General features: G+C 41.2%; 1 protein-coding gene across 14 annotated transcripts in view; it reads right to left on the bottom strand.

The window, feature by feature from the left end:
* GBF1 (golgi brefeldin A resistant guanine nucleotide exchange factor 1) overlaps nt 1–26,700 on the bottom strand; it is a 122,588-nt gene that overhangs the window by 81,085 nt on the left and 14,803 nt on the right. For all 14 annotated transcript variants that reach the window (XM_082673046.1, XM_082673054.1, XM_082673059.1 and 11 more), the window contains one exon: nt 25,735–25,801. In XM_082673046.1, coding sequence (XP_082529172.1) covers nt 25,735–25,801 — 67 coding nt within the window. The remainder of the gene's footprint in view (nt 1–25,734; nt 25,802–26,700) is intronic.

Here is a 26,700-nt window from a genome sequence, read left to right as displayed (position 1 = left end):
TAACTGATGCTCACTGAATGCCGATATTTGTATGAATAAAAATGAAGGGATTTAGCAAATCTTGTTCCTGCACACAGTTGTCAAAAAAAATCTGACCTTTACAACAGGAAAAAGAGGGGGGATTTAAAGATTTAAAGAAGAGGCAGTGACTGTCTGATGTATAACAAACCTTTGAAAAATTATAAAGCAGTGAAAATCCCCTACTGGTCCCAACAAAATGTGTCCAATTTGCATTCCAGCAAAGCTTTCCATACATACCGTTTGGCTCCTGTGTGTACTTCCAGGCAAGTAAATCCCGAAGAATAATACCACTGGGACCTAAGTCTGATCTCTGATATATTACTGCTACACAACTCTAGATCAGGCTCCACAAATGCCTTTTTGGTTCCAAATAACTAAATCAAAGTCATCCTGATAAGCTTTGAAAACAGGGAATGTGAGGAGTGGTTTAATGAATGTTACAACTCAACCTATTACAGACCACAGTACATTACTGGAAGAGGGAGGGTAAAAAACCATCCCCAAATCTCTCAAGACCAAATCCAGACATACCTGTCATTCAACCATACCTGACTATAAAGCCTTATTCAAAGCATGACTTTGATCAAATGGTTAGGATGCATTTGTAAACCTAACACCAGAGTGGCAGGTGGGGGAGGGGAGGGAGGGAGGTTAGAGACTACAATTTTCTGTTTGCTTTGAAAACTGGTCCAAACTCATTTAAAAAAAAAAAAAAAGCAACCGATGGAAGCAATAAACACTGAAATGTATTCTGATTTATTGAGATTTAAAACACAGCAAACACATTACACTAGAAAAAATAATTTTTCTGAAAGTTAGAAAAATCTACCACCCAACACATAAACTGGAGAAAGCAGTGCTACAAAAAAAAAAAAGAAAAGAAAAGCTGGACTTATAGAGAAAAGCAAAAGAACTAGAAGGTCAAGCTTCCTAGTTTCCAGCATCAATTTTCTCCTTTCAAAAGAAGAAACTAACTTCCACAACAGAAAAATTTAGATAAGACACACTAAAACATTAACCATAGTGACTATTATTATATGAATCACAAAATATATAGACATAAGAAGTAGAAATTGATGGCTTAAAAAAGGTAAGAAAAAGGCATTTAGGAACTCAATAATTTGATGCAGAAGACATCCTGCCAGATAGAAAAGAAATGGGAACATTTAGAGTATTAATGTCCATATAAGTAGTAATGGAATAACAACTGAAATCAATTTATGTAGCACCTTAAAAAGAACCAGTCACTCATTAGACGGAATTAGAGCTAACTCTGTCTCCAGAAGGTTATTCAGCAAGCAGGAAAGTAAGCTGGCAATCTGCAAGCAAACTGAGCCTCCTGTATAGTCAGCAAGACCCAGCCCATTGCCTGGTGCAGGATTCTGATGGCATATGAAACCAGAAATACTACCATCTACTGTCAAGACCCAAAGAGTAACTGACACTCTCTTTTTGGCAAGTCAGATTTCAACCCTGTCTAGGCAACCCACATCAGCTGTGATCACTATCTCCTACAGATTTTAGAAGAAAGTAATTCTTTAGCACAAAATGTAGAACCTCAATACTTTATTTGACCAGAAGAGCCTTCCAGCGACTTCAGGGAAGCATGCCAGGAGATCCATAAGTACTGGAAGGAGTTTTACCTGGTGCTGGTGAGGATGTGGAGAAACTGGAACCCTCATACAGTGCTGCTGGGACTGTAAAATGATTCAGCTGCTGTGAAAAACAGTTTGACATTTCCTCAAAAAGTTAAACATAGAGTTACCACATGAGCCAGTAATTCCACTCCTGGGTATATAATTCAAAAGAATGAAAACAGGTACTCAAATACATGTACACACATATTCCTAACAGCACTATTCACAGCACTATTCAGCTTTAGCTGCTCCACCACATGTGGGATCTTCCCAGACCAGGGATCGAACCCATATCCCCTGCACTGGCAGGCAGATTCTTAACCACGGTGCTACCAGGGAAGTCCCAAAAGTAATGATTCTCTTATCACTAGTTCTACTTAATTTTTCTACAGTGTTTTAACAGGATATGAGCTTCCCTTCTGGGAAACCATAATCAAGTTCCAGTTAGGGCCTGTGGTATCTCCTGTGTAGCTTTTGTAGAGACAAGCAGTCAGCTCAGGCCATAGTACAAAGGGACCATTTTGGATTCTTGCAAAAGTAAAGTACAACTGGTAGCTTTCCACTCACCAAAACTTATTGTTCTGAAGCAGAAATGTTGGTGAGCCATCTCTGTCTTGCACTCTCCACTGGAGACTCACTGAATCCAAGCTTCTTCAGCCAGCCACAAATCCTTAGAGACTCTACATCTGCTGAGACCTCATGAGGATTTCACACTATGCAAGACCACAGTAAGGAATTTCCCCTTCCTCCATCACAGTTCAATGCTGAGTTCTCTGGAGACACAGGTACTTCATTGTTTCCTGTCTTGCATTCTGAACAAGACTTTTCCCCTACCTAATGACAGTTTAAATTTCACCAATAGACAGAATTTTCTAGCTTGAACAGTCATTTTTCATATTGTCACTCTGTCTTTCACATTTTCTCATTCAAATTGGTAAAGCAAAAGCATTTTCAGAGTATGAGGTCCATCCTGTAATGTTTAATACCTGTTGTAATCTTTGCTCCTATCGATAACCTCCCACCCTCTTGGCACAAGGCCTTAAGTCACCCATGTCCTTAAAGACTCCTAAAATTGGTGGTTTATAACATCTACTTTGTCCCCAACCTACTCCATCCATGATGCCATGAAGACACACAATATACACAAACTTCCCGAAGTCCTTCCTCATTGTTTTATTCATTGCTATTTTCATAGCTTCCTTTTGGAGAAAAAAAATCAGAGCTAATAACCAAAGAGCAATAGTCACTACAAAGGGGTACTAAACCAGCCTCTAGGCTCACAGCTATACATCATAAAAGCACAAACTGAGAAGTATCCCATTTCTCATTAATTAAAAAAAAAAAAAAAAAACCTGCTTTTGGAATTCCCTGGTGGTACAGTGGTTAGGACTCAGCACTCTCACTGCCAGGGCCCAGGTTCAATCCCTGGTTGGGGAACTAAGATCCCACAAGCTGTGCAGCGTGGCCCAAAACAACAACAACAACAAAAAAAACTGCTTTAATAAAAGTGGTTGTTGGGCTTCCCTGGTGGAGCAGTGGTTAAGAATCCACCTGCCAATGCAGGAGACACAGGTTGGAGCCCGGGTCTGGGAAGATCCCACACGCTGCGGAGCAACTAAGCCCGTGTGCCACAACTATTGAGCCTGCGCTCTAGAGCCCGCGAGCCACAACTGCTGAAGCCCGCACGCCTAGAACCCATGCTCCGCAACAAGAGAAGCCACTGCAATGTGAAGCCCGCGCACCGCAACGCAGAGTGGCCCCAGCTTGCCGCAACTGGAGAAAGCCCGTGTGCAGCAACAAAGACCCAGCGCAGCCAATAAATAAATAAATAAATAAATAAAATTTTAAAAAATGAAAGTGGTTGTTAATGGCATCAATAAACTGCTTACCCTGTCAGCTTAATTTGGAGAACTTTAAAAGTTGACCTTCATCTCCAAAATATACAAGCAGCTCATGCAGCTCAATATCAAAAAAACAAACAACCCAATCCAAAGATGGGCAGAAACCTAAGAAGACATTTCTCCAAAGAAGACATACAGGTGGCCAACAAACACATGAAAAGATGCTCAACACCACTATCATTAGAGAAATGCAAATCAAAACCAAAATGAGGTATCACCTCACACCAGTCAGAATGGCCATTATCAAAAAAGCTAACAATAAATGCTGGAGAGAGTGTGGAGAAAAGGGAACCCTCTTGCACTGTTGGTGGGAATGTAAATTGGTACAGCCACTATGGAGAACAGTATGGAGGTTCCTTAAAAAACTAAAAATAGAACTACCATATGACCCAGCACTCCCACTACTGGGCATATACCCTGAGAAAACCATAATTCAAAAAGTTACACGTACCCCAATGTACATTGCAGCACTATTTACAATAGCCAGGACACGGAAGCAACCTAAGTGTCCAATGACAGACAAATGGATAAAGAAGATGTGGTACATATATACAATGTAATATTACTCGGCCATAAAAAGAAATGAAACTGAGTCATTTGTAGTGAGGTGGATGGACCTAGAGTCTATCATACAGAGTTAAGTAAGTCAGAAAGAGAAAAACAAATACCGTATATTAATGCATATATATGGAATCTAGAAAAATGGTACTAATGAACCTAGTGGCAGGGCAGGAACAGAGACGCAGATGTAGGGAACGGACTTGTGGACACGGCGGGTAAGGGGAGGCTAGGACGAATTGAGACAGTAGCACTGACAGATATACACTACCATGTGTAAAATAGCTAGTGGGAAGCTGCTGTATAGCACAGGGAGATCAGCTCGGTGCTTTGTGACAACCTAGAGGGGTGAGATGGGGAGGGTGGGAGGGAGGCTCAAGAGGGAGGGGACAGATATATACATATAGCTGATTCACTTTGTTGTACAGTGGAAACTAACACAACATTGTAAAGCAATTATAATCCAATAAAGATGTAAAAAAATTTTTTTAATAAAGAAAATGTGGTAAAACAAACAAAAAATTGCCCTTTAATACACAGGTACAATCCTATGACTACTTCCCTAGGCAAGGGGTGCTATTCGCTCCCTTAAGAGCTAATGGTTTGTACCCCCATAGTTTCTATCACCATGATATGATCTTTTAATAGTATCTAGTATCATCAGTAACTACTACACTTTACCTCCTCTCCCTGCCCCCCCAACCTTATCCCGCTGAGTAAGGCATTCAGAGCCAGTAATTGCCACGTCTTGGTGAACTTTTAATTTTTCTACCACCTCTCAGCACTACAGTTCTGTGACTCTCCTAACCCCAAGCCAGAACTTCAGCATGCTCAATTAGACCCTGGAACTAAAAAATTCATGTGCTTTATTCCCAGAAAGTTACTTCCACACACTACCAGAAACAGCCTGGCTCTGTTAGTGTGTATGCCATGCTTTCAGTGAACCTTCCTATTGAACTTGGATGTCTAACAACAGGGACCAGCGAGCAGCAAGCCTGCTGCTAGAGAACAAGGTCGACTCATCAGGCAGTCCAGGATTCTCTGGAATCAGCTCCTTTGATAGACATAGCAGAATCACAAAGAAAAAGGGCATTTCCCATGGAGTTGTGATTAAAATAATAATGTTAATTTGCATCCAGGTAAGACAGAAAGGTCCAGAAACAAGTAATACTTATTCACCTCTGTCTCTTGATCCTCTTTTACAAATGGCCCACCTGAAAGTTAGCTATAGTTCTGCCCTCATCCACATAAAAAGCAAATAAATAGTTAGGTCATTGTCTTTTTCAAATCATAATCACATTTTAATAGAAGCTTTTACTAACTGCGTAACCTTGAACATGTTACTTAATCTTTCTGGAGCCTGAATTTTACCTGTAAAAGGAGGATACTAATAAAGGCTCAGTCTATTTTGTGGGTTGTTATGAGATGTAAATGAAAGAAAATATATGCAGACTATCACAGTCAAGAGGAGCCTAAGGAAACATGACAACTAAATGTAATGTGGCATCCTGGATGAGATCCTGGAACAGAAAAAGACCATTAGGTTAAAACCAAGGAAACTTGAATGAAGTACGGACTTCAGTTAATATATTAGTACTGGTTCATTAATTGTGACAAATGTACCATACTAATGTGAGAGGTTAATAACAGGGGAAATTTGGTGTAGGGTATATGGGAACTTCTTTACAACTTTTCCATAGATCTAAATCTATTCTAAAATAAAAAGGCTTTTAAAAAAGTTTTAGATACTTCCCTGGTGGCACAGTGGTTAAGAATCCGCCTGCCAATGCAGGGGACACAGGTTCGATCCCTGGTCTGGGAAGATCCCACATGCCGTGGGTCAACTAAGCGCATGTGCCACAACTACTGAGCCTGCGCTCTAGAGCCTGTGAGCCACAACTACTGAGCCCTTGCGCCCTAGAGCCCACATGCCACAACTACTGAGCCCGCGTGCTGCAACTACTGAAGCCCGTGCACCTAGAGCCCGTGCTCTGCAATAAGAGAAGCCACCACAATGAGAAGCCTGTGCACCACAACGAAGAGTAGCTCCCGCTCGCTGCAACTAGAGAAGGCCCGCACGCAGCAATGAAGACCCAACGCAGCCAAAAAAAAAAAAAGTTTTAAAAATATGCAAAAGCATTTCACAAACTGTAAAGTTCTAGTCAATTGTAAAATATCATATAACTTAGTAGATTTAGTCTTTCATAGAGATTGTTGGTAGGTGGGCAGCCATCTTAAGCAGCTCAGATAACGGAGGTAGCTTAAAGAGTTAAGTTCCGGTGTGGAAGAGTCTAGCCCCCAGAAACATCCCAGCTGTTTCCTGCCAGCTGGTGCCTCATGTCTGACTTTCAATAGAGTTGATTTTCGTTGTATAATTATATTTGTCTTTCAACTTGTCTGTTTTACTAAAAAAAAACGGTTACTTTTTAAAAAGAGGCTCTATCCAGGTATGTGCTTTAATTTAAGACTACAAAAAATGAACTGTAAGGCAAGGGTATGGCTGTTTATTGGGTCCATTTCCTAACTGCTCAAACAGATCTAATTTCTATTCCCAACTTCAAATATAGGAACAGACAGACACCCAGAGATAGAATACAGCAAGTGTACCCAACTCCTGCCAACTCCTGTTCTGCCCTGAAAAAAAAAAAAAGAAGAAAGCAAGAGTCCCAGAAGTGCAGGAAATTGTTTCTCAGACGAAAGACAACACTTCCTTTCCCAGAACAATCCATCTCCCACACTGACATCCTGCTCCTGCTATATTTACCCAACCCAAATCTGCCGATGATATACTTCCAGCTGCACTCCTGCCACATGGTCCTGTCACTCAGCCACAACACTCAGAGGGGAATCTGTCCAGAGGGCAGAGCCTAGAAATCACTACACACTAATCCATGCTTCCTCTATTGGTAGCCTTCAGAGTAAAGTGAGACAAAATACGGACAGTATTACTCCCTGTTTATTTTGGAAGTGACTGGGGAGACAAGACGTACTTCATTTTGTATAGTTGCTAATTTTGACTGCTCTCACAGTAGCCAGTGGAGGAGCCTAAAGAATGAAGGGATTGAAATGGAAGGTTAAAAATAACTGTTAATGCTAGCTCTCCAAAAGGCATCACTTAATAGACTCTTCCACCCCAACCTACTAGGATCAGGCTATCAAGTCACCCTATTACAGGGTAAGCCCTTCAGTTCTGAGTGGATGGATCCAAGGAGTCAAAGATGGGACCATTTCATTCAACCCAACCTCATCCTACCTTGCAACCCACTCTACTGAAGGGGGAAAGCCCAAACAGTAGACTAGGTAAAGGTAAATGTTAGAGCTAATTCCCAGTTTCCTATTTAGCAGCCCTGTATTCTTGGTCCTTCCCTCCAAGTTCTTTTCTTCTCCTCCTTTCTGTTCATTCTTCCTTACTTTCTGCCTCTCTAGTTCCATTTATTTTCTTTCCCTACTTTTATCTCTCTTTTTAAATTTATCATGGGCAAGGTTTCCTCCACAAAACATAACTGATAGCTAGTAAGGCTTTCAGTAGTAATGTCATATCATCAGCCTACTCTTCACTGTAGTAACACCAAAGGACCTGAGACTCAAGAGCAATACCTCTTTCTCTCTCTGCCTTTTCTTTTCTTAGGGAAGCTCATTCACGCATATTGATCAGATCCTTCAAAGGAATAAAAGGAAAGTAGAAGCAAAAGGAAAAATGTAGAGAAAAAAAAGCGAAGGAGAGAAAAGGGTGATAGTAAATAAGAATGGGGAGTACTTTTCTCAAACCATTTTTCTCTCTTAAAGCTCCTGATGGGCATTTCAAAACTTTATTCATTTTAAAAAGCTGAAGCAGAAGTTCTTAATGAGCCCAACCAGGCTTTTAAAACAGATTTGAGAAAAGTTGAAATATGTTGCATTCATATTGCTATCCCACTTATTAAAAGGGGGAAAGAAAAAAAGAGAAGGGAATCAGCTTCACATGGCTGTTTCCAGTCTGGCTTAGAGGAGAAACATTTATGCTGTTGGTTGAGTGGAGAACAAATTCCACTGGGTTATGTTGCCATATTCTAGGAAATCACCAAACCCTCAGTCAAGCCTCATTGAAATAAACCTTTTCCCAATTTTCAAAACTCTTTTAAGTTACTGGATTTTTTTTTTTTTTTTTTGGCTGTGCCACACAGCTTATGGGATTTTAGTTCCCTGACCAGGAATCTAACCCGGGCCCTTGGCCATGACAGCGCAGAGTCCTAACCACTAGACTGCCAGGGAATTCCTCAAGTTACTGGATATTTTTAAAAAACAGCATCACCGAAGCCATAAAGAAATACAGACCTTCAGGACATGTGACTGTATTTCTTAGAAAGGAAGAAACACAAGCAAGCTAAGAAGAAAATTCACATTTTCTTTCCATACCTAAGAACAAGTCCTTTAAGAGCAGGTATTTTAAGCAACCACTCAAAATTTTCTGTCACTGCAATCTGAAAATGGTTCAGGCAAAAATCATCAATGTATGATAAATCATGGGGGGAAAAGTTTAATGAAGAGCAAAACAAGGTCTTAATGTGTCTCCCCACAGACTCCTTATGAGTTCCAAGGGGCTAATAGTATCTATCCAGTGGAGAAACAAAGTAACATCTTGATGAAATGATCAAAATTAATATCACAAATGAGGGGCACCTCCACATATCATATCCTGAGAAGGACACTGTTATCAGTAGTGATTGTATAGATTCATGCCAGATACATATAACCTGAATCATCATGACGAAAACACCAGACTAACCCAAATGAGGAACATTCTCGAAAGAAAGAAAAAGAGAAAAAGAGAGGGAGGGAAGGAGGGAGAGAGAGAAAGAAAGAGAGAAAGAAAGAAAGGAAAAGAAAGAAAGAAAAAAAACTGGCTGGTATTCATAAAAAATTTCAATATCATAAAAGACCAAGAAAGGCTGAAGAACTGTTTCAGATTAAAGGAGACTAAAGAAACATGACAACTAAATGCAGTATGTGATCCCTGACTGAAGGGAAAAAACTAAAAAGTTTATTATTGGGACACTTGACAGAATTGGTATATGAATAGTACTGTATCAATGCTAAATTTCTTGAATTTGATAACTGTACTAAAGATTATGTAAGAGAATATCCTCGTTCTTAGGAAACATACACTGAAGTATTAAGGGATAAAAGGTCGTGATATATATAATCTACTCTCAAATGGTTCAGAATAAAGTTTATATACATATGTATGTGTGTGTGTACAGAAAGAGAATAATAAAACAAGTAGCAGAAGGGTATATAGGAGATCTCTGTATTATCCTTGCAACGTTTCTGTAAGTTTGAAATTATTTCAAAATAAAAATTCGAAAGAATTCACCATCAGTTGACCTGATTAAATGTCCTGACACCAATTAGGTAAGGAGGAAATGGGGCTGGACTCATATTCTAGATAACAATACAACCATCTATGGTAGGGAAGCAAGCCAACTTTTTCCTTCCCTTTGGAGCTTTCAGAGGAAAACTATTACCAACATAAATATTTCCCGCTCTCTGACTTCTGTTACTGCATGCACACAACCCAGTTTTGCTGACTCTCGAGACTGTAGCCTACCTAGGACCACTTAGCATCCTGGCAACAGCTCCCATTCTCTAAATACCAAAGAGTTCTACCAAATGCAGCCACTGCTCATTTCCTTCTTTATAAAGAACCTAGAGAACAGAATAAGTCTTTAAAACCTCTGAAACGAGACTGATTAAGATGCTAATCTTGGGCTCACTTGGGAGGATTAATGAGCCATATTTGGATTCTGGCAACAGAAATCCACTTCCCTTGACTACTTTCCCCACAATGCTTCTTTCCAGGTGGGCTGAACCAAAAGAAAACTTCTCTTCCTGGGCCAGAGGGAACCAGGATCCTCTGCCAGTCACTGGGCTCTGGTCACAAAAAGTATTTGGCTATAGTAGGTATTAACGATGTACCTTGGATGTACACTCATCCCAGAAAAAAGGTAAAGGAGAAAGAACTGCACTTCAAACATAATAAGCGGGTTTCCCTGGTGGCTCAGTGGTTAAGAATCCGCCTGCCAATGCAGGGGGCACGGGTTCGAGCCCTGGTCCGGGAAGATCCCACATGCCGCCGAGCAACTAAGCTCGTGTGCCACAACTACTGAGCCTGCGCTCTAGAACCCACGAGCCACAATTACTCAGCCTGCGAGCCTAGAGCCCGTTCTCCACAACAAGAGAAGCCACCGCAATGAGAAGCCCGTGCACCGCAACGAAGAGTAACCTCCACTCACCGCAGCTAGGGAAAGCCCGCGCAGAGCAACGAAGACCTAATGCAGCCAAAAATAAATAAATTAAAAAAAACATAATAAGCTATCAAGCAAATGATAGGTCACAGGTCTTTTTGTGGAATACATTTATACTCCAACAGCCACTCCAACCTTCTTTTTTCTTTTTTGGCTGTGTTGGGTCTTTGTTGCTGCACATGGGCTTTCTCTAGCTGCAGCGAGCGGGGGCTACTCTCATTGTGGTGTGCGGGCTTCTCATTGCGGCGGCTTCTCTTGCTGCGGAGCATGGGTTCTAGAGCGTGAAGGCTTCAGCAGGTGTGGCATGAGGGCTCACTAGTTGTGGCTCATGGGCTCTAAAGTGCAGACTCAGTAGTTGTGGCTCACAGGATTAAGTGCTCCACAGCATGTGGGATCTTCCCGGACCAGGGCTCAAACCTGTGTCCCCTGCACTGGCAGGCGGATTCTTAACCACTGCGCCATCATGGAAGTCTCTCCAACTTTCTCTTTTAGAAAGATCTTAACCACTGTTTGTTTGGTTTCTTTTTTTGGCTGCATTGGGTCTTCGTTGCTGTGCACAGGCTTTCTTTAGTTGTGGCGAGAGGGGCCTACTCTTCGTTGCAGTGCGCGGGCTTCTCATTGCAGTGGCTTCTCTTATTGTGGAGCACGGGCTCTAGGTGTGCGGGCTCAGTAGTTGTGGCACGTGTGCTTAGTTGCTCCGCGGAATGTGGGATCTTCCTGGACCAGGGCTCGAACCCGTGTCCCCTTGCATTGGCAGGAGGATTCTTAACCACTGTGCCACCAGAGAAGCCCTTAACCACTGTTTAACTGCTTCACTGCCTTACTATCTCTTTCCACCCTTGAAAATCCTAGGAATACATTTTTTTTTTCCTAAGGAAAAAGGACATTTCTAAAGGGCATTCTCTCTAAGGACCCAAGTTTCTTAAGGGTTACTTCTAAATAAGGGTGCTTTTCTCTGGGATTCACAAGATAAATATATGATGGTATGTTCTATTAATTTGAAGCTAAATCCTATCCAAAGTCACATGGGTTTTGATACTTTTTCCTCATATGAGGCCGCTGGGCTAAAGACAATGGGCTGCTACTAAAAAATGTTCATGTTATTTTTGAAATGGGATTGTCCGATTCGAGCTACAGAAAAGGACTTTGCTCATTCTTTATTTATTTTTGGTTGTGCTGGGTCTTCATTGCTAAGCCCGGGCTTTCTCTAGTTGCGGTGAGTGGGGGCTACTCTTCGTTGTGGTGCGCAGGCTTCTCATTGCAGTGGCTTCTCTTGTTGCGGAGAATGGGCTCTACGCTCGCGGGCTCAGTAGTTGTGGCGCACAGGCTTAGTTGCTCTGTGGCATGTGGGATCTTCCCGGACCAGGGTTCGAACCCGTGTCCCCTTGCATTGGCAGGCGGATTCTTCACCACTGCGCCACCAGGAAAGCCCCTCATTCTTTTAGTTATTTTTTTACAGTGTTAGCCCAATTAAGTTATGAATTTTTATTTTATTTTTTTGGCCACGCCACAAAGCTTGAGGGATCTTGGTTCCCCGACCTGGGCCCTCAGCAGTGAAAGCAGAGTCCTAACCACTGGACCGCCAGGGAAGTCCCCTCATTCTTTCGGCACCTTAGCTAAATAGCTATTAATATCTTCGTTTTGTGCCCCAAGACCGTAGAATCCTAACAATTGTGTTAGAAGCCCCAAGCCTGAGAGCTGAATTTTATTAGAAGCTGATTTTTTTTTTTTTTTTTTGCGGTACGCGGGCCTCTCACCGCTGTGGCCTCTCCCGTTGCAGAGCACAGGCTCCGGACGCACAGGCTCAGCGGCCATGGCTCACGGGCCTAGCCACTCTGCGGCATGTGGGATCTTCCCAGACCGGGGCACGAACCCGTGTCCCCTGTATCAGCAGGCGGACTCTCAACCACTGTGCCACCAGGGAAGCCCTAGAAGCTGACTTTTATTAGAGAAGACAATTAGCCATTGATTTTTTTTTTAATAAGTTTATTTATTATTTATTTTTGGCTGTGTTGGGTTCATTGCTGCACGCGGGCTTTCTCTAGTTGCGGTGAGCTGGGGTTACTCTTCATTGCAGTGCGCGGGCTTCTCATGGCAGTGGTTCTCTTGTTGCGGAGCACGGGCTCTAAGCACTTGGGCTTCAGTAGTTATGGCATGCGGGGGCTCAGTAGTTGCGGCATTCAGGCTCAGTAGTTGTGGTCCATGGGCTCTAGAGCGCAGGCTCAGTAGTTGTGGTGCAAGGGCTTAGCTGCTCCGTAGCATGTGGGATCTTCCCGGACCAGGGCTCGAACCCATGTCCCCTGCATTGGCAGGTGGATTCTTAACCACTGCACCACCAGGGATGTCCCCAGCCATTGATATCTTATCCTGTGGTACAATTTTAGTCAGTTCAGCTCTGAGATGCAGACTGATTAATCAAAGATGAATATAAATGGACTAATCGAGCCAAGACATTCAAAGCCCTAAAGCAGCTAATGAAGCTGCCATGCACATGGTTACTGCCAAGTAGCCAAGGCGAGAGGAGAGAGTGGGGGTGGGATAGATAATGCAGACAAACACAAGTGCTGTTCTTCTGACCACCCTAGAACCTCTTTCAGCACACCAGGGCATACAACAATTTCCTGAGGTCACATGTGGAAGCTGGGAAGACTTCAAACCAGTGCCCAGCTGTCCACTCAAATTCCAGAGCTTCTCAAATCAACAGCCCACTAGACCATATACTTTATGAGGACAGGAACTGTGTTGGTCTCCTTGAAAACTAGGTTCTTAATACCTAATTCAGTGTCTGGCACACATTATGTGCTCGAGAAATACTTGTTGACTTAGTAGATAAATGAATTTCTGCCAAGAGCAAAGTTCCTGGAAAAGATGCTGTTCTGGAGTCTTTCCAGCACAAATTACTCCCTCCTTGACCCACCAAAAGAACTAAAAGGTTTAAAAAAAAAAAAAAAAAAAAAGAACTAAAAGGATGGCCAGGTCAGGCCATGTCTAACACAATGTGCTATCCCCCTTTCCTGAACAATCAGCTTAACATCACATAAAACAGATAAGGTACAAGGTGCAAAGTGACTAGTTAGTCACGATTACATCCACAATCATTATCTCCTTGGGGGAAATCATAACATTCTCCAGGACTGTTATGATTCAAATGGTCTCAAATTAACCTCTGCCTTGCAAAAGCTGATTCATCCAGAGAGAAACGACCATATAAATAGAACTGCTTCAGCCATAAACAAAAAAAAAGAAATCCTGTCATTTGTAACAACATAGATGAACCCTGAGGACCTTATGCTAATTGAATACATCAGACAGAGGAAGATAAATAATGTATAATCTCATTTACGTGTGAAATCTGAAAAAACCAAATTCATATAAACAGAAAGTAGAATTGTGGTTGCCAAGGGGCTGGGTGTTGTAGGGAATGGGGAGACGTTGGTCAAAGGGTATAAACTTCTAGTTATAAGATGAATAAGTTCTGAGGATCTAATATACAGCATGGTGACTACAGTTAAAAATAATGTATTATATACTTGAAAGTTGCTATGAGAATAGATCTTAAATGTTCTTAACACACACACACACAAACTGTGAGGTGATGGATGTGTTAACTAACATTATTGTGGTAATCATTTTGCAAAATATATGTGATTCAAATCATCATGCTGTACACCTTAAACTTACATAATGTTATATGTCAATTATATCTCAATAAAGCTGGGGAGAGAAAAGATATCTTTAAGTAAATAAAGGAATGAACAGATAGATAAGATAAGGCTCTCTTTACCAGGGCTTTCAAAGTTTTTTTTTTACCATGACCTACAGAAAGAAATACAGTTTGCACTGTAACCCAGAACATACACGTCTCTAACTGAAAACAAAAGTTTCCCCAAACAATATTTATCCTTATTATGTGTGATGCACTGATACTTTCTATTCTATTCCTTTTAATGACCACAGCTTGTACCAGAAAGCAAGGAAGTGCTCAAAGCGGTCATATCAAAGGAACTAGTTTGAAGGGGCTCTCACTGATCAAATTTGGAATTACTTGAGCACCAAAAATAATCATAAATGAAATTAACTGTAAACATTGAATAAATAAAAATTCACAGGCCCCCCAAAAGGGGGAAAACTTACTTGCCACTGTCAGTTGTCATTATTACACAAACTCCTTACCTGAAAAATTGGCGATTTAAGGGAAAGAATTAAGCATTTTCCTTGCCTTTTCAGGAGAAACTGTGGTTCATCCTCCAGTTTGTGAAGGAAAGCTATTCTAGACACTGCCAGCTAATAATGTAGAAAGAATGACAGAATTAGAAAATCATCATTCTGCAAACCCCCTTCCCCCAGTGAAATAAGTGATTCTGGCAAAAATTCACCAGTGGGTGATCATTAGGTAAAAGGATATTAGAGACAGGATATTCACAAGGTGCCAAATTACCACTTCACAGATTATCTACCAATTGCAAAGAGAAAAATAAATTTATTTTACAGTGAGGAGATATGGCAGTCACCACCAGAAGCAAGTAATCAAATTTAACACCACCAACGGTGGGACAACATGTGACAGTATGTGCCTCCTCTGGTGATAGAATATGAAGTACACAGTAACATCTATGAAATACTCTTGCCAAAAATGTTTAACCTGAATCAAATTAAGCTTTTAATCCTAACTTCTAGAATGGAAATATATGAGATAGAGTCACAAGTTAAATAACACCATAAGGACACAGACAAACCCAGAATATAGAACATTCTAAAGATAAATGGCCTGGTCTCTTCAAAAAGTCAATGCCAAGAAAAAAAAAACAATAGGGTGGAGAAAACTGTATTAGATTTTTAAAGTCTAAAGAGATATAACTACCTAATGAAATGAGAATTCTGCTTGGATTTTGGTTTGTAAAACCAGCTATAGCTATAAAAGGCAGTTTGGGAACAAAAAGGAAATTTTAATACATGGACTAGATATTAGCTAATATTGGTAAATTACTGTTAAGTTTCTTAGGTGTGACAATGGTACTATGATTAGGTAGGAGAATGTCCTTATTTAGGATGCATGCTGAAATATCAACACATCTGCAACTTATTTTCAAATGGTGTATGAAAAATATACACACATATATATTGATAAAGCAAATTATGGCTAAATATTAATAATTTTGACTCAAGAGCTTCCCTGGTGGCTCAGTGGTTGAGAGTCTGCCTGCCGATGCAGGGGACACGGGTTCGTGCCCTGGTCTGGGAAGATCCCACATGCCACGGAGCTGCTGGGCCCGTGAGCCATGGCCGCTGAGCCTGCGCGTCCAGAGCCTGTGCTCCGCAACGGGAGAGGCCACAGCAGTGAGAGGCCCGCGTACCGCAAAAAAAAAAAAAAAAATTTTGACTCAAGTGTGAGATGTAGGTGGTCACTGTTGTATTATTTCAATTTTGCTGTGTTTGAAATTTTTCATACTAAAATTTGAGGAAAAAATGCTGTGCAACCCTTTAAAATGATATTACAGTTCATTAATAGAATGCAACTTGTAGTCTGAAGATACCGCTCTAGCCCACAGTAGGGTAGTCATCATATTATCTTAGCTCTCTGGGACTTCCTTGGTGGTCCAGGGGGTAAGACGCCGTGCTCCCAGTGCAGGGGGCCAGCATTCGATCCCTGGTTGGGGAACTAGATCCTGCATGCATGCCACAACTAGGAGTTCGCATGTCACAACTAAGAAGTCCTCATGCCACAACTAAGAGTCCGCATGCTGCAACTAAGACCAGGAGCAGCCTAAATAAATAAATAAATATTTTTAAAATAGTATTATCTTAGCTCTCACTTTATTACCAGTATGGAGGCAGTTTTCTTTAACCTGTGGCCCAAAGAGAAGAATGAACCTTCATGAAAAAGCTCACATGGAATGAGGCTTTCTTATTCTGCAACCCTTTGTCAAGAGCCTCCCAAGTTTTATATTTTTCTGCCAATTAATAACTCGCTTTACTTGAAAAGGAAGAATAATCAGTTGAAAAATTCCTACTAGTGTCAGGAAAATTTCATTTTGTCCCTCTACTTTTAGATGATCTTTCCCAATTCAGGGTCCATCACAGATAACATTAAAGTCCTTTTGATCCTCTTCCTCACCAATTAATGTCCCCAACTACCCTTAGCCTCCAGTTCCCAAGCTGCTTTCCAGGACACCTGGAAGCAAGCTACATGGCTGACTGCAGAAAAACCTTTGCTCCCACACTACATCTGGCCCTGCCTTTCCACCAAATCAAATGCCAATTTCTTGCCCTCTGATGTACAGTCTATCAGTCCACTTCCTGGACGGCCCCACTTCACATTGGGCCAGAAACCCAAAGCAATAATGTGAGTTCTACAAACGGGCAAGTAATTGCTCAACAAGCGTGGAACAAGGAAAGGTCAGTTGTGATATGTGCACATGTGGCAGCCCTTCACAACTCAAACTACAGTGGTAACAGTGGTAACAGAAGGCTGGTGTTCCAGAAGAGGCATGCACTGAGAAGCCAGCCAACAGGCAGCCAGGAGTGCTTGTCCATCTAAGTCCTTCAGACTTCCAAAGACCAAAGTAAAGAAACAAAGACAAATGCACTCACCCTTTCCATAAACATATCCAATATCATTTTAGAAACTGGGGTGACCAACTGAGCATCTATGAGCAAAGAGAGGTGGTTAGAGAAGGTAAAGCTAAGACAAATAACTCTATACTATCTCTCCTAATCAAAACTGCACACTGAATTTCAAACACCTGGCTTCTTCTGAAACCCTCTTGGCACTTGCCCTGAGTTTGAGTGGGTGGAAAAGAAGAAAGGGACTCTGCCTGCTTCCTTGTTAAAAACAAAGCAGCAGCTGGCTTTCCCTCTTTTAACTCATCTGACTGCTGTCATGGCAAGTTGAGCACATACCCAGAGAGAAATTTCAGGCCTCGAGAGGTGGCTGTGCTAAAGAGGACAATGTCAATGAGAGCAATACCAGCAACAATGACACCCACCACACACCTCACTGTTACCCTGTCCCCCAAACTCTACTAGAAATTAGGTTCTTTGCTTCTGATTTTGAGAGCCGAGCTATTAAGAAATGCCCTTTTTGGGACTTCCCTGACGGTCCACTGGTTAGGACTCTGTACTTTCACTGCCAAGGGTGCAGGTTCAATCCCTGATTGGGGAACTAAGATCCCACAAGCTGCGCAGCACAGCCAAAAAAAAGCCCTTTTTTTCACAACTTCCTTTCAGATACAAGTAGTGGAAAATGTGCCAGGAGACTAGTTCTAACGGCTAAGTGTGTTTGAGCACCAGGGAGAGAAAAAGGGAGAGCTGGACCAATAAGAAGCCAGACTACACAGAACTGCTTCTTCTCAAGAAAGTCTTCATTTTATAGTCCTGAGGACAAATAAATGTTTAGAAGAACTTCTTGGTTTAGAAGTGTCAAATGAAGAAGGTTCAGATCACTTGGGGAAAGCCCCAGTAAAAAGAAATGACCAAGTTAAGTCATCAAAATACAGGCCTCTGGAAGCCATCTTATTGATATGAATATTCCCTAGGGGAAAAAGAATCACAGTACCTTTATTTTCCCTAACTGTGCTCAAATGCCTGCAAGACTGAGGCTACTCAAGCTACCAAGATTCCAAATTGCCAAAGTCAGCCTGACTCAAATGCAAGTCACACCCTAATGTGCTACTCAACAATCTCCAAACTAATATAGTCACGAATTTTACTATACAACAAGAAACACAAAAAGGGCACAGGAGGGACTTCCCTGGCAGTTCAGTGGTTAAGATTCCACACTTACACTGCGGGGGCACAGGTTCAATCCCTGGTCAGGGAACTAAGATCCCGTGTGCTGCATGGCGTGGCCAAAAAAAAAGGCACAGGAAAGAGATACTTATATTAGTGTGCCCAACCTTGCCTCTTCTAATACTTAGCCCATTACATAAATTTGTCTGCCAAAGTTTATCATACTTGGTTCTTTCAGCCTCCACTTAGGCCTTGAACAATTCACCAGCTCATTTCCAAGTGGGTCAAAGCTAATGACTCGGGGAATTTCCTGGTGATCCAGTGGTTAGGACTCTGAGCTTCCACTGCCAGGGGCCCGGGTTCGATCCCTGGTTGGGGAAGTAAGATCCCACAAGCCGCAGCACGGCCAAAATCAAAAAAAAGTTAGTGACTCATTCAACCTTCTTCTCATGGCTTCTCATGCTGATTAATAATGATATATTGCTTACTCTAGGGAGATGGTAGCTCTAACACCAATTTTTTTTTCAAATATTACCCTTACTCTAACAGCAAATTTTTTTTTTCAAATATTACCCTTACTCAATCTTTTTCCTGACAGTGACTACTAAAATCTCTTCACTACACTTTCCCATGTTCCAACTGAAACAGATTAACTTGAGGTATGAGGCATCCTGGAAGAGTTTTGCTTCAACTTAGAAGGCTATTTCTATGAGGCCTAAGCCAAACAGGTGTTAAGTCATAGTTCCTCCCAGGTTGGCTTTCAGACTCTGTTTAAATGTTCTCTGTAAACCTCTGGAGGTTACACAGATTCAAACCTCCTAGCTCAGATTCTGAATTCACAAAGCTTGAGACAGACAGTACCCTACAGGTGTGTTTGTCCAGGATAAACTATATTTAAATAAACTCCTGATACATCCACTCTCTCCAGGCACCTGCTTCTCCCTCTTAAACTCAAGCACACCATATCTTGCTGTCCAGGTAAGCACAGTAAAGAAATATCCTATCCCTCAAATATCTTATCCCTCAGAGTTACAATATGCAAACCCACCAACGTCTTTGGGAACACCTAAACTCTGGCCAGAACAGCTTTACATGAGAAAGCCAAATAAGCAAATATATGAGTTAAATTTTTGTTCATTTCTTTGGCTTATGTGTTAGCAAGGGAAAGAGTGGGAGTAAGAAAAGATGGCAATAGATTTTTCTCGTTCACTCTCACCTATTCCATACCTGATAGGGAACCATATGGCACAGAGTAGAGGCTACAAAGGTTAGCCTTGGAATGGTCAGCCAGAGCCACTAGTCTTAAAAACCAGTGGTTACGAGGGCAGGAAGTTTGTTTACCATTACAGATCCAGTGCCTAAGTGCCTAAGCAAAATGTCTAGCACATAGCAGATATTCAATAAATATTGGTTAGAAGCAATTCAACAAGCTAGACCCAGAAGAAATCCAAAACTTGGTGAATCTCACAAAGAAAAGGTCCAAGCAGCTACAACAGTTCCATAGTTAATACAGGTGCTTATACTGAGCCTCAAGACCATATTAGTCTTATGCTAAATACCCCCAAACCCCATAGGTCCTCAGAATTAAAAAGGCCAGCCAGGGGTTATATCTCCAAAGGCAAACTCACTACCCTCCCCACCACCACCACCCCTGACACACACCACTAAGAGGTCTTCCTCAAGCCCTGGCCTTAAAGGGCTTTAAAGGCTTTAAAGTCATTAACAGGTGATTCCTTAAGAGAAGATTCTGGTTGTGATACTTTTAGACTGTTCTCTCTGTGCTTTAAAACAAAAATTTTCTGGAAAAGAATCTCTTTGTAATGATCTAAGTTTGAAGACCAAGGACAAAGGCAGCCTCAATCTGGAGGCAAATGAACACAGCCAAACACCACAAATCACAACTGACTAGAGCCTTGTCCATGAAGTTATACTGAATTGAAGGGTACTAAGGCTTGCAAGGACTTGCCTAATCTGGGAACAAAGAGATCAAAGACCAGAGATAATGCTGGCTAGAAGTATTCTTCTAAACTGTCTACTCTGGGGGGACTTCCCTGGCGGTCCAATGTTTAAGACTCCATGCTTCCATGGCAGGGGGCACGGGTGTGATCCCTCGTTGGGGAACTAAGATCTCACATCCCGTGCTGCGTGGCTAAAAAAATAAAAATAAACTGTCTACTCTCCACAGACCTAAAACCAAGAGCAGTATCAAGTATCCTAATATTTCACTTTCCCTTTCATCCCCCTATCCCATGCCACAGATCTTACCACCCAGTCTAACTGTGAGATTGGAGATAACTCCAATAAGCAAGAGCCCCAACAAGATCTCTAAAAGGATAAAAGGAAATGTGTCTTTGGAATCTAAGCCCATGGTAGGGCTTGGGCAGATGCAAGGGAGAGGCATTGGTCCTTCTGCCCCTAAGGCCAGGACAACCCAGCCCTGCAGGCAGCACAGAGTTAACTACCCACCCGCTTTGAGAAGCACAAAGGTACATCACTGCAACATGCCTAACATTTACATTGCCTCTCTCTGCTCATTAAACAGGTTTTGGTTAAATAATGAACAAACTGTATTACAGACTCCGATGAGAATTCCAAAATTATAAATCAACTGGGAAAGCCCAAAGGGGCAGACAGACAGGGAAGGGGGGAGAAGGATAATATTGACTAATATAAAGGGCGCAGCTTGACAGTGGATATTCCTGCCACACCTGATCAAACACACTCCGTTGGGGGAGGGGAAAGAGAGCAAGAGAGGGGAGATGGGACAAGAGAGCCTGAAATTTGCATCCGGAAAAGATTAAAATGGATTCTTTGGGGATAGAGAAAATACATAATATATATTACTATAAATGCAAAACTGTACTAAAAGCTAACTCAAATGTCAAAGATTACAGCTTGAATAAATTTAAATATAAAAGCCATGTGCTTCTTGAGTTAATGAGAGAGACATAAAAGGACAAACTGGGCTAGGAGGCTGAATAGAGCCTTATGCTGCCTTTGCTGGGCAATGGGTTCAAAGAACAGCAGCAACTATAGTCAGAGGCTTCCCTTCATGGCTCTGAGCCTTGAGAAAGAACTGGCAAATCCCATTACTTTTCCAGTGTACATTTGCTATTTTTAAAAATTAAGATACAATTCATATGCCATAAAATTCACCCTTCTAAAGTATACACTTCAATGGTTTTTAGTATATTCACAAAGCTGTACAACCATCATCATTATCTAATTCCAGAACATTTTCATCACCCCAAAAGGAAAGCCTATAACCATTAGGTTATAACCCTATAACCATGCCCACTCCCAGCTCCTGGCAACCACACATCTGCTTTAACTCCTTCAGAATAACCTCCTAAAGTATTCCTAAGAGAACTGAAAGACCAAATGAGGGGCAGCAGTCAAGTCTCACTGGTGGTGAGCTATGGCTTTATCCAAAGTACCAATATGCAAACTTTGCTCTTAGGCACTCCATACCTTCCAAGTGCAACCCTCTCTTTAGATTTGGTATTAGAATATTCTATTACTCTAGATGTTACAGAGCATCCAGTTGTCATGCATTTTAGGCAAATACTGACTGCAAATGTAGTCCAGAGACATATCTGTGAGAATAACTGATATGGACTTGCTAAACTTACTAGAGACAGTGGACTTATTTCCTTCACAATGCTCAGATAATGTTCCTGGAGAAGTAGGTAGCGCTTATGTCGGTAAAAGATTCTCTGACTGCTTACAAGAAAAGAGACAAAATCATTTAGGTTGACTGACAATGTCCAATGAACCACCTATTTCCATTAGTAATATTCTTAACCAACCCAGCCAGCAAATAACCTAGAAAAGTGCAAATAGAAAGCCTTTGTAAAAAGAGACCAAGCCCAAGTCATTTTCATGAGTTAAACTGAATAGAGTCTTAGAATTCCTGCCATACTTCCTCCAAACTAAGTGGTACAACATTCCCAGTCACATAGCACAGGCAGTCCCTTCAGTCTCTCTCTCCAAGTTCAAAACCCTTTCCCAGCCGCCAACCGTTAACAGGCTTCCAAGAAAGCAGTCCTCCTGACACTGCCAATCAGAAAAATCTGTTTGTTTTGGTAAAAGAAACAAGAAATTGGTCATGGATTGCAGAGTCCAGGACCACAGGGGCAGTTGACCCATAAACCTGTTCCTGGAAGCCAGCACTATGTGGGGGGTCAGAACCAATCAGAAGACCATGAAATGCTCTATTTTGGGTCCACTCTGTTATTTTCTCAGGCAGGTAATATGCTAAAACCCAAGAACAATGGGGCAACCTTGGCAGGCACCATTTCAACATCTGCCACAGCTGTTGGTCCCTGGAAAATACTACAACCTTCTTCCTTGCTCTGAGGGAAAGCCTTGCAACCTTGTTGGAACCCAGCTATGTTCCTAGTACCACTGACAGAACTGGCTCCTCAGTGCATTCTGGTTTTAATAGTTTCAAGCAGAAGATAATCTGGATTCCTAACCCAAAGATGTAAGAAAATTAGGCAGCAGACTCAACTTTGGTAGCTCTTAGATGGTCTAGACTCCAAACCCTGGACTGCACTATTCACCACAGATACAGTCTCTGAACTGAAGTCTTGGGATATGTCAGAATGGAGAAAACAAGTGTGGGATATGGATTGGATGGCAAGTAGGAAATGTGGCTCTGTCAGGATAGCAGCACCACCTCAGCTCCTCAAGGTCTGCAGCATGCCCAAAAAGCCTACAAGACTACTCCAGTCTGACCTCAGCCATTTTAAGGTGTCCCCAGCCACTTATAACAACAATTCCTAGCTGTCTATAAAATAATTGCCAAGTTTCCAAATGTATTAACTTGTTTAATCCCCTTAACTCTCTTAGAAAGACAATACTCTGAACTCTGACCCAACAAAAAGAGTTGTAAATATCTACTCACTACATTTTCTTTTTAATTGGGATGTGTACGCTTTATCTGAAAAGTTGAAAATATCTGGCAGCAGCATGGATGCAACTAGAGATTATCATACTAAGTGAAGTAAGTCAGAAAGAGAAAGACAAATACCATATGATATCACTTGTATGTGGAGTCTAAAATATGACACAAATTAACCTACCTAAGAAGCAGAAACAGAACAGAAACAGACTAACCTACCTAAGAAGCAGAAACAGAAACTCACAGAACAGACTTGTGGTTTTGGGGTGTGGGGGGAGGGGAGAGATGTAGTGGGAGTTTGGAGTTAGTAGATGCAAACTATTACATATAAAATGGATGAACAACAAGGTCCTACTGTATAGCACAGGGAACTATATTCAGTATCCTCGGATAAACCATAATGGAAAAGAATATAAAAAAGAATGTATACATGTATAACTGAGTCACTTTGCTGTATAGCAGAAATTAACACATTGTAAATCAACCATACTTCGATTAAAAAAAAAAAATCTGTGCAAGCCACCAACTTTCTAAAGCAGCCAAATCACTTACAGTACAGGCCATAAAATGGAAACATGCCACCTAGTTGCATTAGCCTTGCTAACCAGCTAACAACAACAACCTCTATACTACTTGATCGTTCTTGGTTAATACTGCCAACACTTTTTAACTGAGTAGAATTTGCTCCTTTTAAGAAACATGTAGGGGCTTCCCTGGTGGCGCAGTGGTTGAGAGTCCTCCTGCCAATGCAGGGGATGCAGGTTCGTGCCCCGGTCCGGGAAGATCCCACGTGCCGCGGAGCAGCTGGGCCAGTGAGCCATGGCCGCTGAGCCTGCGCGTCTGGAGCCTGTGCTCTGCAACGGGAGAGGCCACAACAGTGAGAGGCCCGCGTAACGCAAAAAAAAAAGAAAGAAAAAATAAGAAACATGTAGGGAATCCTTAGATAACTTCTGCCCATGTTTAGGAAAGTAAAAAGGAATTTTTCTCCAGATATTCTCCTATTGATACATTTCTCATGAAAGGAAAAATTTATTTGTTCGTTTATTATTTATTTAATTTGCAAAAGCTTTAAAAACTATTTCATTTGTGGTCTTAGATATGTTACTAGCTAAAACCATTCCAGGGTTATACACTGCAAAAGCCCTTTACAGTCAACAGAGGAACACGGCTCAGAGGCTTTCCCTTTAGGTCTACATATACCCCCTTGAAAAACCTGAAGTGTTGAGACTTGCCTCCTCCCTTGGCATGTCTTTATACATAATATAAGGCACTTCCTGTGTACCTTCTCCTCTAACTGTAAGAACAGAAGCAATGCAGAACAGGGCACTAAACCAGGCATCAGGGGCCTGAATTCTGACGGAAACTCTGATGGAGTTTTGACTCTGCTTCTTAGGATCAGTGTGACCTCAGCTAAATCACTTAAAATATCTCTGGGCTTCAACTTCATTCATAAAAAGGGGACAATATCTAACATGACTCCCCAACAGGGTTGTGTGAAAGTTCAATAAGGTACGGTAACTAGACTTACCATGGTGATCATTTTGAAATGTACAGAAATATCAAATCACAATGTTGTATAACAGGAACTAATATAGTATTATAGGTCAATTCTATTTCAAAAACAAACAACTCACAGAAAAAGAGATCACGTTTGTGATTACCAGAGGCAGGGGGTGGGGGAAGGAGGAACTGGATGAAAGCAGCCAAAAAGTACAAACTTCCAGTTATAAGATAAATAAGTACTAGGAATGTAATGTACAACATTATAAATATAATTAACACAGCTGTATGTTATATACGAAAGTTGTTAAGAGAGTAAATCCTAAGAGTTTTACATCACAAGGAAAAAAACCTTTTTTTTCTATTTCTTTAATTTTGAATCTATGTGAGATGATAGATGTTCACTAAACTTACTGTGGTAATCATTTCATAATGTATGTAAGTCAAAGCATATGTACACCTTAAACTTACACAGTGCTGTATGTCAGTTACATCTCAATGAAACTAGAAGAAAAAATGAAGTTCCCCATACAAAAAATAAATAAATAAATAAGTGAAAACAGTTCAATACAGTAATAAATATGAAAGTGGCTTTGAAAATTCTGAACACATGAATATTATGTAACATAATTATGATTAGGAAAACAGGGGCAGAGTGTGTGACACAAAAGATTCTGGGAACAAGAGAAGACTAAAAGATCTGCATTACAGACAGCTAAGGCCCTAAAACCAACAATGATTTTCTGTAAGAAAAGGGTTTTGCTGCAAGTATTAAAAACTTCACTTGTGCCACCCACTTCCTATCTTATAGAATACTTAAGTTAGAGAAAGAAAGTAGTTAAAGCAAAACAAAACCAAAAAATAGCCAAAAATAACTTATTTATAACTCAAGCAATGAAGGAAGTTTATAATTGTACGAATGCTGATTCCCCACTAAAACGGGACACTCTACTAGGAAGGATCAGCAATAAAGTAAACCAGAGCAAACTATACCCGTGGGCCAAAGCTGGCTTGCAGCCTGTTTTTTAAAAGAAAATTTTATTTATCACTCATTCATTTAAGTATTATCTGAGTCTGCATTTGAGCTACAATGGCAGAGTTGAGTAGTTGCACAGTTGCTACAGCCTGCAAAGCCTAAAATATTTATCATATAGTCTTTTACAGAAAAAGTCTGCCCATCCCTGCAATAAATCACTTACCTGTTACATTGTTTAAAACCTCCTTTAGATGACTGAAACTATGCAGCAGAGGATCCCGTTCTTCATCCTGTAACACATAAATTAAAAAAAAAAAATTCATTATCAGGCCAAGAGGAAAGAGGAAATAAAGAACAGATCAAGAGCTCTTTCTCTGAAGCCAACCAGAAAATTCAGTTTTCCTTCTGAAGAAAAGAAAGTTAGCTATAGTTCATTTTTCCAGTTCCCTAACCTCTTATCTCATAGAAGTACTCTGGGCTTACCTAAAACAGTACATCCTGAAATACTAAGCTTAATCTACACCATGACCATAGCACTCAAGCTACCATAGATTGCTAGGTCCTTTATATGTGCTATGGTCTGAATGTTTGTGTCCCCTCAAAACTTCTAGGTTGGGATTTCCCTGGCGACTTCCCAGTGGTTAAGACTCTATGCTTCCACTTCAGGGGGCGCGGGTTTGATCCCTGGATGGGGAACTAAGATCCCACATGCCACATGGCGCGGCCACAAAAAAAAAAAACTTCTATGTTGAAATCCTAAGGTGGGTGATTAGGTCATGAGGGCAGATTCCTCATGAATGGAATTAATGCCCTTTATACAAGAGGCCCAAGAGTGCTCCCTTGCCCTTCTACCATGTGAGCATACGATGAGAAGTCTGAGACCCAGAAGAAGTCCCTCACCCGAGCATGCTGACATCCTGATCTTGAAATTCCAGCCCCCAGAAATAAATATCTGTTGTTTAAAGAAAAAAAAAAATCTGTTGTTTATAAGCTACCCAGTCTTTGGCATTTGGTTTTGGTTAGAGCATCCCAAACAGACTGAGACATACAGACTAAGATGTATGTATTATTCTATCTTTTCTATTTCTTCATAGTCATCATAATCACACATATTCATTTCTAAGACATTCCTGACTCCACTCGTACTTCTAATACAATCCACTTTTTTTTTTTTACAATCCACTTTTAT

The sequence above is a fragment of the Grampus griseus genome, assembly GCF_964374135.1.
Source record: "Grampus griseus genome assembly, chromosome: 16".
NCBI classification, from domain to species: Eukaryota; Metazoa; Chordata; class Mammalia; order Artiodactyla; family Delphinidae; genus Grampus; species Grampus griseus.
This window is presented reverse-complemented; position numbering and strand designations above follow the sequence as displayed.